Source organism: Prionailurus bengalensis, chromosome D1, assembly GCF_016509475.1.
Source record: "Prionailurus bengalensis isolate Pbe53 chromosome D1, Fcat_Pben_1.1_paternal_pri, whole genome shotgun sequence".
Taxonomy (NCBI): domain Eukaryota; kingdom Metazoa; phylum Chordata; class Mammalia; order Carnivora; family Felidae; genus Prionailurus; species Prionailurus bengalensis.
In genome coordinates this window covers 78,542,632-78,556,917 of record NC_057346.1, presented here as the reverse complement: position 1 = coordinate 78,556,917, position 14,286 = coordinate 78,542,632, and the positions used below count along the sequence as shown (strand labels likewise).

At 36.5% G+C, this 14,286-nt stretch overlaps 1 protein-coding gene across 2 annotated transcripts in view; it reads right to left on the bottom strand.

Moving 5' to 3' along the window:
- Window positions 1-14,286, bottom strand: part of GAS2 (growth arrest specific 2) — a 131,209-nt gene that overhangs the window by 60,558 nt on the left and 56,365 nt on the right. For both annotated transcript variants that reach the window (XM_043580826.1, XM_043580827.1), the window contains exon 5: window positions 6,303-6,366. In XM_043580826.1, the coding sequence (XP_043436761.1) occupies window positions 6,303-6,366 (64 nt within the window). The remainder of the gene's footprint in view (window positions 1-6,302; window positions 6,367-14,286) is intronic.

The window sequence follows — 14,286 nt, the reverse complement described above, 5'->3', positions numbered from 1 at the left end:
TTCAACAGCAGAAAATATCTCAGTGCTGGAGTGTCACACAGCAAGTTACAAATTCAGCTTTGCTACTACCTCACCCTTTTTAATCTCCCTGGATTTCTCTGAATTCTTAGTCCATCAAGGCATAAAATTGTGTTATGTTTTAATGTTCTTAAGAGAATAACACAAACTGGGCAGTGAAGCTAGAGGAATTTAACACACTAGAATTCGCAGCCAATTAAAAGTCAGTCATAAGTAAAAGCATCATATTTCAAAGTACAAATTAAGCCAATTGGAAAATATGATTTCATTTGTAATTGTTGGTGGAATCAGGCCACCTTTCAGGAATAGGCTGCATAATTTCTTTCTTTCTTTCTTTCTTTCTTTCTTTCTTTCTTTCTTTCTTTCTTTCTTTCTTTCTTTTCTTTCATTTCTTTCTCTTTCTCTCTTTCTTCCTTTCTTCCTCCCTTCCTCTTTTCCCTTTTTTCCTTTCCTCCCTCCCTCCCTCTCTCTCTCTCTTTTTTTCAAAGAAAAATAATAAAAAATTTACTAGAGTAACAACAGCCTTCACCATATCTGATACAAAGTAGACTTAGTTTGAATGAAGTTGGTAACAAAGTCTTATGCAGAAAACCTTGCCCTGGAGGCTTTTCTTTATCTGGGAATGTTGAAAATTAGCTCTGCCACTGAACATAGAAAATCAACACTAAGCTCCAAATCTCTGCTTATATTGGCTTTTAAATACTTCAAGCTGCCTAAGGTAGAGTCAGCTAGTCCCAAAATGCACACTTAAATACCGTTCATTGGCTTCCTGTCTGTCTGGAGATGTCAACAGGCTGTAAATCATGACATTCCCCTGGGGCTGGGGGCCCGCACCTGCAAGCCAACTTAGTCACCAAATAGGTCTTTTTTTTTTTCTACTCTCCAAAAGGCTGCTCCTTTCTGGTTTCCATGATTAATTCTATACCACTTCACATTTCTACTTTGTGAGGCTTTCACAAATCTATACTCTTTTGCATTCTTTTTTGGCTATAAGGTTTTAGGGTTTTGGAAAAGAGAGTTTGTTGCTTTCCCACTGAATAAGGGTCAAACTAAAGACAGAAAGAAGGTTGAAGGCACAAAAATCTTCTGTATACTCCAGTTATAGAAGACTAGAGTGAGTAATGAAAGGGCAATGAATTTGGTTTTGTCTCATTGAAAAAACAATGCAAAGGGCTAGGAGAAGGCTCTTCTGGTTAAGGATTTTATCAAGAGGTTCTAGGAATGGTGTTTTTATTTTTCTGGCACATGACACAATTTTTGAGATTAGTCTAGATGACATGGTTTAGCTTCCAAACTGAGCCCTGAATGAGAGAATTCATTCAAACTATTAACTAGACTAGAATTTTCAAACAAAAGACATCCGGGGCCTATTTCACTACAGTCAGGGGGAGACATTTAAAAAACTCCCCCTTTTTAGGGCAGGTAAGTTTAGAGATAAATGAATAAGTTTATAGTTAACAGAGGTTTATAGGTTCTTGCAGTTTTGCCCATTTTTATTCTGTTTTGAAGTAATTTAAAGATAGATTTACATTTGGAAGGAAATTTCACCTACATGAACACATGTGATGGTCTTAGTAGTCAGAGTCAAGTGCTTTAATTAGGATGCATTAATTAATAAATTTTGTATAAGAGTATATTTACTTTAAGCAACATTTAATTAGGCCACAGATTGAAATAGGAGACTAATGAAAATATTCACCAAGTATGTTTCTTTCAAATGGTCATAAATTGTGTTCAAAATTAAGGAAGTACTCAAAAATAAAAATATAAAAAGCTCCACTAAGATATTAATTATTGATTATGGCCCCAAACCAAAATATAAAAAAAAGTTCACTTTTAACGTAAAGCTAATCTTAACTCTGCAGTCTGTAAGAGGGTGAATTTATAGGAACATTTTTCAGCAATGAATATCAAAGCATTGTCATTAAAAAGATCTTTCAGTGTTTATTGACCTGTTTTTGCTGAGTGTTTTACTTTTCAAAAGAAAAACATGCATATTTTACACTCAGAAACTGACTTGGTTTCTGAAATATTAACAGTGGGATTTCACTCTCCAGTGATGATAGCTCTATTTAGCTGAAAATAATAGGAAATTTTACCCATGAGAACAAAAATAAGTGGTCTCATTCTCCCATCTCAGAACTCAGAGAAGCCCAGCTCCAATGGGGCTTAGCTGAGTGTTCCCAGGCAAAAGAACATGGCAGAGAATCAGAAGCATCCTGAGAATCATATCTGAAGTGATGTTGATGCTTTTAAGATAACATCTGTATAATTTTAAGATGTAAGTGATCACAATCAAATATTTTAAAAAGCATCATCTATCAGTGATTTTTTTAAATGCACACAAACTCACAAGATTGTACTAGAGACTTTGTTAGAGTCACAACTCATCTACTGTGTGTGCAAATTCATGTATTGACTTTTAAGAGCAAAACTGCCTGTTTTGGCTAAATCTGCCTTAACTCAATAATGTATGTAATCCTCTGTGGAGAAGTGGGGAGAGGAGGAAGCACAAAATAAAGATGTAGACATGGGTTTTAATACGTCTACAGAAAAATTTAGGAGTAAAATTAGATCACGTAGATGAATTTTCCTTTTTTTTTCCTTTAACTAATATGCTCCAACTTAGGGCTTAGGTAATGAGATTTGGGTTTATTGGGTTGTTGACTGTAAAACACAACTGACCTTCTATAAAATAAAAATTAAGGGGCGCCTGGGTGGCGCAGTCGGTTAAGCGTTCGACCTCAACCAGGTCACTTGATCTCATGGTCCGGGAGTTTGAGCCCCGCGTCAGGCTCTGGGCTGATGGCTCAGAGCCTGGAGCCTGTTTCCGATTCTGTGTTTCCCTCTCTCTCTGCCCCTCCCCCGTTCATGCTCTGTCTCTCTCTGTCCCAAAAATAAATAAAAACGTTGAAAAAAAAATTTTTTTAATAAAAATAAAAATAAAAAGGTCTTCAAATGTGTGCAAATAAAATGTGCATACATTTATATTTATTTTTTTTTATTTTTTTAATGTTTGTATTTATTTTTGAGAGAGAGAGAGAGACAGACAGACAGAGCACAAGCAAGGGAAGGGCAGAGAGAGAGAGGAAGACACAGAATATGTAGCAGGCTCCAGGCTCTGAGCTGTCAGCACAGAGCCCGACGTGGGGCTCGAACTCACAAACCGGAGATCATGACCTGTGCGGAAGTCAGATGCTTAATCGACTGAGCCACCCAGGCGCCCTGTTTATACATTTATATTTTAATGTTCAATCTATCCAGTTGGCATTCGACTGTTTTACCTTATCCTGCACACAACAAAAGTAACACCCTGAATAACCCCAACACATTTCTGGTTTTCAGTGTAGGTGTGCAATACTTCACATCACCTAAATAGGTGAATAAAATAGCAATGTGTACAAATCAAGCATTGTAACACAAAGGTTATCTTAATCCTTAGATAATTCCTTTGTGAAAGTAGTAATATTTTTTTGTAATGTGAGTAATTACTGCTTTCACCAGCTCACATGGTCATAGTGTGGTGAGAAATTTAGCCACCCATTTCTATCACAGATGCTGCTGCTGCTGATGGCAGGATGAAAATTTGGGGGGGGGGGTGATGGTTAGATTTATGGCATAGACTGCAGGAAGGCTTCAAAGATGTATACTTATCTCTAAACTCATCAACTTGTATACATTAAATACGTACAGCTTTTTCTTTGCCAATTGTAGGCAATAAAGTGCTTTAAAAAAAAAAAGGAAAGAAAGAAATGGAGCAACCCAGAATCTCAATTTTGAAAGATTTGGGGAAAAAAACCCATAACAGTTGACATGATCCTTCATCATGAAATTCACCATGCCATTATGATCCTCTTTCATTAAAATTAAATTTTTAATTTGTTTTATATACTATGGCAAGGGGCAATTTACACCAGACATGGAGATTTCTAGAGGGATTTTGTCATTGGGAAGCATGTCTTCTCCTTTGATGACTCAGTCATAGAAAGTTTACTTCAGCAGGATTCCTAATCAGAGTGTTCTGGTCATAAAAAGTGTAATTACAAAAAATAAAACAAACCCAAAACACAGGCAACTAATACAAATTAAAGAGGAAAATGACAACTCACAGCTAATTCTGCAGGTGGTACAACTCCTTCTCTTTACCTCCATATCACAGCTTTCAGAACCATGATGCTTATTTCATTCATATATTTAGATTATGAAAGCAACAAAATGGAATCTGGCATTGTAGAATATTCTAGCAGTATAATTAAAATAAACAACTGAAGGACGCCTGGGTGGCTCCGCCAATTAGGTGTCCGACTTCGGCTCAGGTCATGATCTCACAGCTTGTGGGTTTGGGCCCCATGTCAGGCTCTGTGCTGCTGACCCTGCTTCACATTCTGTGTCTCCGTCTCGCTCTGCCCCTCCCCCACTGTGCTGTATCTCTCTCTCTCTCTCTCTCTCTCTCTCTCTCTCTCTCGAAAATAAATAAACTTAAAAAAATTTTTTTAAATAAATAACTGAACAAAAAGTGTTCTGCCTACCCTTCTATTAAACAGGAATTCTAGACCATCCATGTTTCTCTCACTTTACCATTTCAGGGACAGTTGCTCATTTACTGAGATTTTACTTGGTGTATTTTCCTCCTGCCTGAGTATTTAACTTCCCCCCTTTTAGGGGACATCTGTAGAGTCCTTGGTAGCCCTTTGACTCAAGGTTGTTTGCCCTACAGGTCAGAAGCCCCAAGACTGGTGGAGGAGTAGTTTAGCAGAGTCCTAGAAGCAACTGATAGCTTGGTCTTACTCCTTCATAGAAACCAAGAAGGTGACAGTGCTGTAGGGGAGTGGGGTTCCAGGAAATAGCTGGACACTACAAGCTCAAACTAAGCCCTAGTGGTAGAGAGATAGAGGCCTAGGGGACCCTCTCCCAAGGCCTTCACACAGTATCTGGGAACAGAGTGGGAGAGAATAGGGAAACCTCCAAATGTCTCAAATTGACTTTTTCACTTTGAGTGGAGACTCAGTCAGATTTACTTTGAATTATTTAAAAATAAAAAAGGGGCACCTGGGTGGCTCAGTCGGTTAAGCAGCCGACTTTGGCTCAGGTCATGGTCTCGCGGTCCGTGAGTTCGAGCCCTGCGTCGGGCTCTGTGCTGACAGCTCAGAGCCTGGAGGCTGTTTCAGATTCTGTGTCTCCCTCTCTCTGACCCTCCCCTGTTCATGCTTTGTCTCTCTCTGTCTCAAAACCAAATAAACATTAAAAAAATTTTTTTTAAATAAAAAAGAAAAAATCTTTCTCATACCCACTTATTGCGGTAAAGCAAAATTCACAGCTGATGTCCAACTGTTTGAGATTATGTTGCTATCACATTTTACAGAACTTGGAGTTATTTCTGATTGCAGGTTAGTTTCCCATCAGACCAAACAAAACAAAACAAAATAAAACAAAACAAAACAAAACAAAACACAGGTCTATTCACTGGCAGCAAGCTTTCTACCCACTGCTGTAGTCTGATGTGCACACTTTGTATTTTCTTTACCTTGATTTTCTTTATAAATTTCTCTTTGAGAATTTTCACCCAGAGTCAGCTCTCACTTTATTGGTTCATCTGATCTCTGTCTTAAAAGTATACCCAGATCTAGATGAAAACAACATCTTCCAATCAATTCCTAAGTTTTATTTTGAATCAAGACTTCTTCAACCACTTGTATCCTCATTTCTAATTCTTTGGGCTTCATAGAACTGTCAGAGGTTCCATTTGGTCATTTGCCAGATAATAAAAGAGAAGACGTGAAACCAAAGCAGATTAGTTGAGGTAATAAAGTCCCTTTCTCTGCCTACTTAGCTAGGATTATGACTTTTACAATTACTCCTTTTTTCCTAGAAGAGAAGGATTCCAAACATCTCTCCCCTTATGAAGGATAATATTCTAGGACTGTCTCTAACCAAAATATGGAGAATAATTTAAAAACTATCCCCCTACTCAGAAGTAGAAGCTAAAAGAGCTGACAGGTGCCCGGGTGGCTCAGTCAGTTGAGAGAAAATGTATTGGATGGGAGGATATGCTTTTAGTAAATGCTTATCAGACATAGTGGCTTCGACAAGATCATGGTGCTAAGAATATTAGTGGCATGCTTTATTTTGAACAACTGCTCTTGCGCTGTTCGGACGGATTATATTGGAAAAAGTAGCTTCTCAAAACCCAGGTTAAATTAGCAACGAAAAACCAGCAAGCTTCTCAATTGCTTCGATGCTGAGGATGGTCCATGTCTTGACATAGTGGCAACAGTTTGACCTACCTGGCTGCAATCCGGCCAAGCTCTAGCAAACAGAGACACACTTCTCTGGGTTGCTTGTGGAGGACTGAAAGACAAGACAGAGGTGGACACCTTTACAATAGAAGGGATTGTAAAGCAGCTCAATAGCGAACAGGCTTGCCAATGACCTCTCTTCCCTCATGCTTCCAGTAAATGAGCTAGTCTTCATTCTGACATTCACAGAAACCATCCTATCCCACGATACACTTAGCTCTACTAAAGTCTTAAAGCCCTTTCAAAACTCTGCCCAATATCCCTCCTCCAAGCCACGAGTCTCAGGAAATCTCATCCTGAGTAAATCTCCCCCGGAAAATGCTTTATTAGTTAATATTAGTAAGTCAATATCGGAAACACAAGTAGCTGTATTATGATATAAATAGTTGATATTTTAAAATACATAGTACATGAGGCAACTGGGTGGCTCAGGAGGTTAAGCATCCAAATCTTGATTTCAGCTCAGGTCATGATCTCACGGTTCATGAGATCGAGCCCTGCATTGGGCTCTTCACTGATAGCACAAAGCCTGCCTGGGATTCTCTCTCTCTCTCTCTCTCTCTCTCTCTCTCTCTCTCTCTTTCTCTCTCTCAAAATAAATAAATAAACATTACAGGGGCACCTGGGTGGCTCAGTCGATTAAGTGTCTGACATCGGCTCAGGTCACGATCTCATGGTTCATGAGTTCAAGACCTGTGTTGGGGTCTATGCTGACAGCTCAGAGCCTGGATCCTGCTTCAGATTCTGTGTCTCCCTTTCTCTCTGCTTCTCCCCTTCTTGCTCTCTCTCTCTCTCTCTCTCAAATATAAACATTTTAAATAATTAAAAAAGAAATAAATAAACATTACAAAAATGATTTAACATTTTTTTTCCTAAAATACACAGTACACAGAAGACAGTGGAGCAAAGACTAGACTTTGCAAAATCCTGAGTCTATCTTCACCAGTGATTTGGGCAGAAATAATGCAATGAATACGGAGAAAAATTATATAAGAAAAATTATCCTTTGTTATCTGCCAAACAATAACATCAAGTGAGATTCTGAAATTTGATGTCCCTTCCTGATCAAGTCTGGTTAAATGGTACTTTAGAATGATATACTTTCAAATGAATGGATTTGCAAATACCTACCTATATATATATATATATATACACACACATATATATGTACATATATATGTACATACATATATATATGTACATATATATGTACATACATATATATGTATACATACATATATATGTATATATGTATATATGTACATATATGCATATATATATACATATATGTATACATATATATATGTATATATATACTATCAGCCAGCTTTGCCCATAAAATGAGAAAATTAGAAGACTGTTCTTTGTTTGGATCAAATTCTAATATAATCTCATGTTTTAATAAAATTTGCTTTACTAATTGCTTTGGACACATTCAGTAATGCTGTCCAATCACGCTTGCATTTGTTGAATCTACCAAAAGAGTATTTCCTGCTTGTATTGCTTTATTTTAAACAAAGATTAAATAATTTTAAAAATATTATTATATATATCACCTAATAAAGTCAACAGATACTGAAAAAAATATATTGACTTAGAGAATGGTCTTTACATAGACAATATCCTGATAAAAGAACATACTGGCTTATTGATAGCTTATTGATCTATTTTAAGAAAGTAATCTTGCTTTAATTCTTAAACATATAATTTTATAATTCCATTTCCCAGCATTATTCTATTCCTTTAATTTAAATATCTAATTCTTTCTCTCCATAGATTATGGTAGGGGCAACATTTGGTTCACTGATGCCAGAGTGGAATTTGTTTGTGATGAGTATAAAACGAACATTTACTTGGATTGTAAACGTGTATAATTTCACTTGGCTTTAGACGGACACAATTTTGTCATCTTGTCATAAAATGTCACCTTTAAAGCTTTTAAATTAAATTCTATTCCCACCAACAATGCTCCTTAAGACAGAATTATGGAAAAATCTCGATTATAGACTATTTCAATTCTTGGTCATATAAGTTTTAGCTGACCATCAGTGAATTCCCCTAATCAAAAAACCTAAAATTATTTCTAATTAAAAGATCTTAAAATAAGGATATTTACTACTTCCAACTTCAAATGCACTACTGTTTGACCCTGGCTGGAATGATACAAACATCACAACTTTTGACATATTAAATCGACTTCAGTGCAATATAACATATGGACTGTAATATCACATAGGCATCAATTTCAAAAAGAGAACAATAACAAACATTGGAAAGCAGAATCTAACAAATAAATCAATCTTCCTGTCTAGATAATCAATTCTTTCTGATTCAGTCTTTAAAAAAAATACGCTGTCCATAGAACAAAATAATAAACAGGAGTTTTGAGTGGAAAAAGGAATATACAAAAACTGAGGAGAGGAAGATTTTCAAGGCTCTGTTAATACCCTCATCTTCGGTGAAAGCTGTGTGAAGCAAGTGGCTACCGCACCAGGAGATGTGGATAAAATCTCATGCATTTCTTAATGAAAATGGTGTCAAAATATATAAATTACTAGTGAACTGACCAAATTGTGTCAATGTGCAGTCAACACCCAGATATAAAAAGTAATACCTGACCCAACTATACTGATTCCTTAACCAACTCATTATACATATTTTGAGGACTATGTAAGCACTGGGATAGATACACTTTATGGAAAATAAAATTCATCCTGAAAAAAACAATCATGTGGCTAGTAAAGGAAAGACAATGTGATATATAAGACACTTTACAAGGGCACCTGGCTGGCTCAGTCAGTTAAGCGTCCGACTTTGGCTCAGGTCATGATCTCACACTTGGTGAGTTCAAGCCCCACATCAGGCTCTGTGCTGACAGCTCGGACCCTGGAGCCTGCTTCAGATTCTGTGTCTCCCTTTCTCTCTGCCCCTCCCACTCTCTCTCTCTGTCTCTCTCTCTCTCAAAAATAAACAATAAAAAAAAAATTTAAAGGAAAGACACATTACTGTTGTGTACTTCTTTGCTTCCTCAACGGAGCTAATCAATTTAAAACAGGTTTAGCATGCCCAAACTCAGATGTTGAATCTACCATGGACTCATCAGAAAATTAATTTTGGCAAACTAAAAAGTAACTGCATGATTCTTCATATCCTTAACAGATTCAGCCTATACAATTTAAGACAAATGAACCTCTTCTTCAGCATCATTTCTTAGGAAAAACTAGTAGAATGATAATATTTTACTGCCCAGTTTTCTTGGAAATATATTTTATAAAGGAAAACATTGCTTCAAAACCACACTTGTGCTATTGTCTCACATATTAATGGCTTTTTTAATTGGCATATTATAACTGGCTCATAATGGCCAACCGCCCCCCCCCCCCAAAAAAAAAAAAAACAGTATCTGATTACTAATAAGCAATGAATGAGATGAAGCTGTACAGGTGCAAAATTTAACACAAAACAGTAATGACTCAATAAATAATATATCTCAAAACTCAAGGATGATGACAATCATCTGGCGATGATAGTGGTTTTGACAGTGAACTAAATAAAGACTAAACCCTTAGCTGGTGTCTTGAGAAAATGCAAATTATGGCAATGTTTGTTTAATTGTAAAAGCAAATATTCTTCCCCTATTGCTATAAAATTAAATTCAAGAGTCTTTAAATAGTATCTAAATTTTCCAAAGAGGTGACTTTATTTGGTTTTTGCACTGAAACAAGTTCTAAACTAAGTTAATAGAAAGAGATTCAAATCACAAAGATCTGAGTGTGAGTGTTCATGCTTACTGGCTGTATTCTCTTGGGAAGTTATTCTGTAAAATCTCGTTTTGGGAAACACAACAGTTTACACCTTGCAATATTTTTGTGAGGATTAAGCCAAATAATATTTATTGTTATTCTTAGCACAGTGTTTGGCACATAGGAAAGATTTTCCCGAGGTTAGTTTTATTATTTTTTAAATTTTTGTTATAAATTCTTTGTTTAAAGATTAACTTCATTTAGCTTAGCCAACAATAATTCACTTATTTTTTCCCTAAAAACGTGTTTTTGTGTGTGCACCAGTCAGATATTAGTCATTACACTAAGCACTATAAAAACTCTGGGATAGGGGTGCCTGGGTGGCTCAGTTGGTTAAGCGTCGGACTTCAGCTCAGATCATGATCACATGGCTCGTGGGTTCGAACCCCGCATCAGGCTCTATGCTGACAGCTCAGAGCCTGGAGCTGCTCCAGATTCCATGTCTCCCTCTCTCTGCCCTCCCCCACTCACACTCCGTCTCTCTCTCTCTCTCAAAAATAAATAAACATTAAAAAAAACTTTGGAATAAAAAATTACTAGTGGTAAAATGTGTATAATTTAAAGTGGTCCCATTATAAGGAGTGTATTTTGAATATTTTATCATTTATTTTATATCAGAAATAATTAAAAATCAATCAATCTAAATCAAATGCCAGGTTAAGTAGGTCAATTTGGTCAGCATATAAAGAAATTTAAAGCAGATATCCTATACCTATTACAAGTTTGTGCTCAATACAGAGCTTAAGTAACAATTGTATTAAAATACGTGATTTTGTGAAACAGCAAACACCCTACATTAATTTTCCTGTATCTGTGAATGAAATAATTTAGATGAGTCCATGTTTAGTAAATTACCTAAGTTGATTATGTATTACTGAAGGCATGTCTTTGTCGCAATGATTAAAAATATGGCTTTTAGTATATCGTATTTGAACTAAAGACTTTGTATTGAGTCCTAAGTATATTTATGTTAAATCACTTTACTGATTCATCTTTTCAAAAAAAACCAAGAAAACTTCTACTTATGCTGAAGTTTAGAGTAGAAAACATTTTTTTTCAGTCTGTCATCGAAACATTTACATGGTCTTTTCCTTTAAGTTAGAAGAGGGGATCACTACTTTTTTCTGTCCTATAAAAAATTCTTTTTAAAACAAATCAAAAGCTCTCTGGTCAATGGTCATTATTATGCCAAAGGTTTTATCATTGAGGTTTTTCTTTTAATAATCAAAACCATCTCAAAGAAAAGCAGAATGCAGAACACCTCTGGGGAAAGTAACACAGATCCCTATTCAAAAATATGTGGCAAGAGACTCAGTCTTATAACCTAGATTCTATAAAAATCTCATGGGCATCAAATGTCAAATGGAGTGCTGCTAGCTCCAGGAATAGAAATGAGGCCTTCCCCTAAAGCAAAGGGTAGAGTTTCAATGTCACAGAATCTGCAAGTATAAAATGCATTCAACCATAAATGTATAGTTTAGCTAAATGTATTAAGTTTCAACACATGGGCAAAGAAACGAAAGCATGAAAAATTGTGTTGTCTATTTGGTGTCTGTACATTAGAGACTACAATATTTACACACTGGCTTTGAGGGAAACCGGTTTTTAGATTTATATTTAGGAAGGAAATTTGAAATACAATTATGTTTTTGACAGAATATTGTTTAGTCATGAAAATATCATAAATTAATAGCTGTCCACCTTCCCAGAATAGGGAAGGCTCTAATACTCAGAAAGGTGGTATAATAGGAAATACAGTTAACTAGAAGTCAGAAGGATGAAGTTCTAGCCAGGCTGCATAATTTTTTCATCTCTCAAACAGGCATTTTGCCTTCTACTTGTTCTTCCTGATGAGGTGAAGGGCACTTGGTACATATAGCAAGTACTCAATAAATGTGACTCCCTTGGGGCGCCTGGGTGGCGCAGTCGGTTAAGCGTCAGACTTCAGCCAGGTCACGATCTCGCGGTCCGTGAGTTCGAGCCCTGCGTCAGGCTCTGGGCTGATGGCTCAGAGCCTGGAGCCTGTTTCCAATTCTGTGTCTCCCTCTCTCTCTGCCCCTCCCCCGTTCATGCTCTGTCTCTCTCTGTCCCAAAAATAAATAAACGTTGAAAAAAAAAATTTTTTTTTAAAAAATGTGACTCCCTTGCTACTTGATTGGGGTCCACAAACCAGAAGCATTGGCATCAGCTGGGAGCTGAATAAAACTACAAATTATTGGGCCCCACCCCAAACTTACTGATCAGAATCTACAATTAAACAAGTTCTCCGGGGGATGAGTAAGCACTTTAAGGTTGGAAAAGCACTGTATTAGCCAATGCTGTGATTATTATAATAAACATCAGTCAGGGGTTCCTAGGTGGCTCAGTAGGTTGAGCATCTGACTTCAGCTCAGGTCATGATCTCACAGTTCATGAGTTCCAGCCCCACATCAGGCTCTGTGCTGACAGCTCAGAGCCTGGAGCCTGCTTCAGATTCTGTGTCTCCCTCTCTCTCTGCCCTTCCCCTGCTCACTCTGTCTATCTCTCTCTCTCTCTCTCTCAAAAATAAACATTAAACATCAGTTATAATTCCTCTATTTTGTTAAAAAGATTCCAATGTGCTTTGCTATATATAATATGCTCTACAAATGTTTCAGATAGCAGTGATGATGATGATGAATGGAGGGAAAGTAATTCATGCATTGAATTAGCCCTTAATGTGTACTATGGGCATTTCTCTCCTGCCAGGATTAATAAAGTACTAAAAATGTTTTTCTAGAAATTCTAGAAATTTAAGGGCTAGTCACAAACTGCTCCCTGTATGTCACTCCTGGTAAGACCCATGCAGAAACCTTTCAGCTTAAAGGTAGGGGGCAATTAGGGATAGCACAGCAATTTAGGTGCCTTGAAACTGATCTCAAGAAAGCTAAAGAAAAAGCAAAGAATCTCACCAACTCATAAACGCTGGGTGTGCGTGTACCCAGATTTCTCAGAATCATTATTCACATTTAGAAAGGCTATGACATCCACATAATTCACAGAAACAAGAATATTTCATTCATAATCTCATCAGTTATGGAATATGTATAGAATGAAATGCAGTTAAGTGCCTTTGCCACTGAGTCAAGAAATGTCTTGCACCAAGTGATGTCCTTCCTTTCTTTAGTACTGGACTTCATGTGAAATTAATGGGTTAAGTCACTAACAATCAGAACAGCAATTAGAGGCAAGAATCTTTTCTAATTTGGTTTGTAGTTACACTTTATTTTTCCTCTTTAAATAATCATATGAACTTCTAAAATTAACTCAGAGCATAACTTTCTATAACACAGGGGCATGATCTTTGGAGGTAAATGGAGCTGAATTCAAATTCCACCTGGGCCATTGAGAAGGTGTGTACATTGGGCAAGTTATTTAATTCTCTGGGCCCCAGGATCTCATTTATAAAATGAAGGTTGTTGGAGAAGTAGATATGGTAAGACGTGCACTGCCTAGCTACCATTATTGAGCATATAGTTATTAGTATTGAATATTGTACAGCAAAAATTTGATCCTGGAAAAGCTAGAAAGCTGTTCATTTCCCTAATTTAACTTTGACTTTGCTGAGTCTTGATGTAATTATCATTCTAGGGAGACGTTTAGTTCTCTCAATCAGATTCTGTACTGTTTTCTCATACCTTTGCCCTGGCATACGGCAAATAGCTAAATTTGGAAAGAATTTCTGAGTTCAAAAGTAAAAATGTGAACTGAGATGCTAATAAATTAAAATTAAAAAAACAAAAGTCTAACATAATTGTCTCTGGGAAAGAGACTGAATATAAATAACCCAAATGCTGAATGGATGTCTTGAAACTGTCATCCTAACAAAAGGATATTTTATTTTATACTAATAAAACTAATATAACTTTTTTCCATAGAAATGTTCTTAGAGTCCATAATAACAAGATAATAACAAGAGATGATTTATCAAACACTGGAAGGTAGGCATAGATTCCTTTTCTGATGTTAACAAGTGACTTTAAACTATAAAATGGACAACAATATTTAAAAGTCCACACGTAATCCTTTTTAGTTTTTTGCAGCAACATCAAACCAATACTGTGAATAGAACAGTGCTTGACCAAGGTTCAGTAAAAGAAAGGGTTTTGTAAAACTACTCATTGGGGTCATGCATCCACAGAAGACAACGC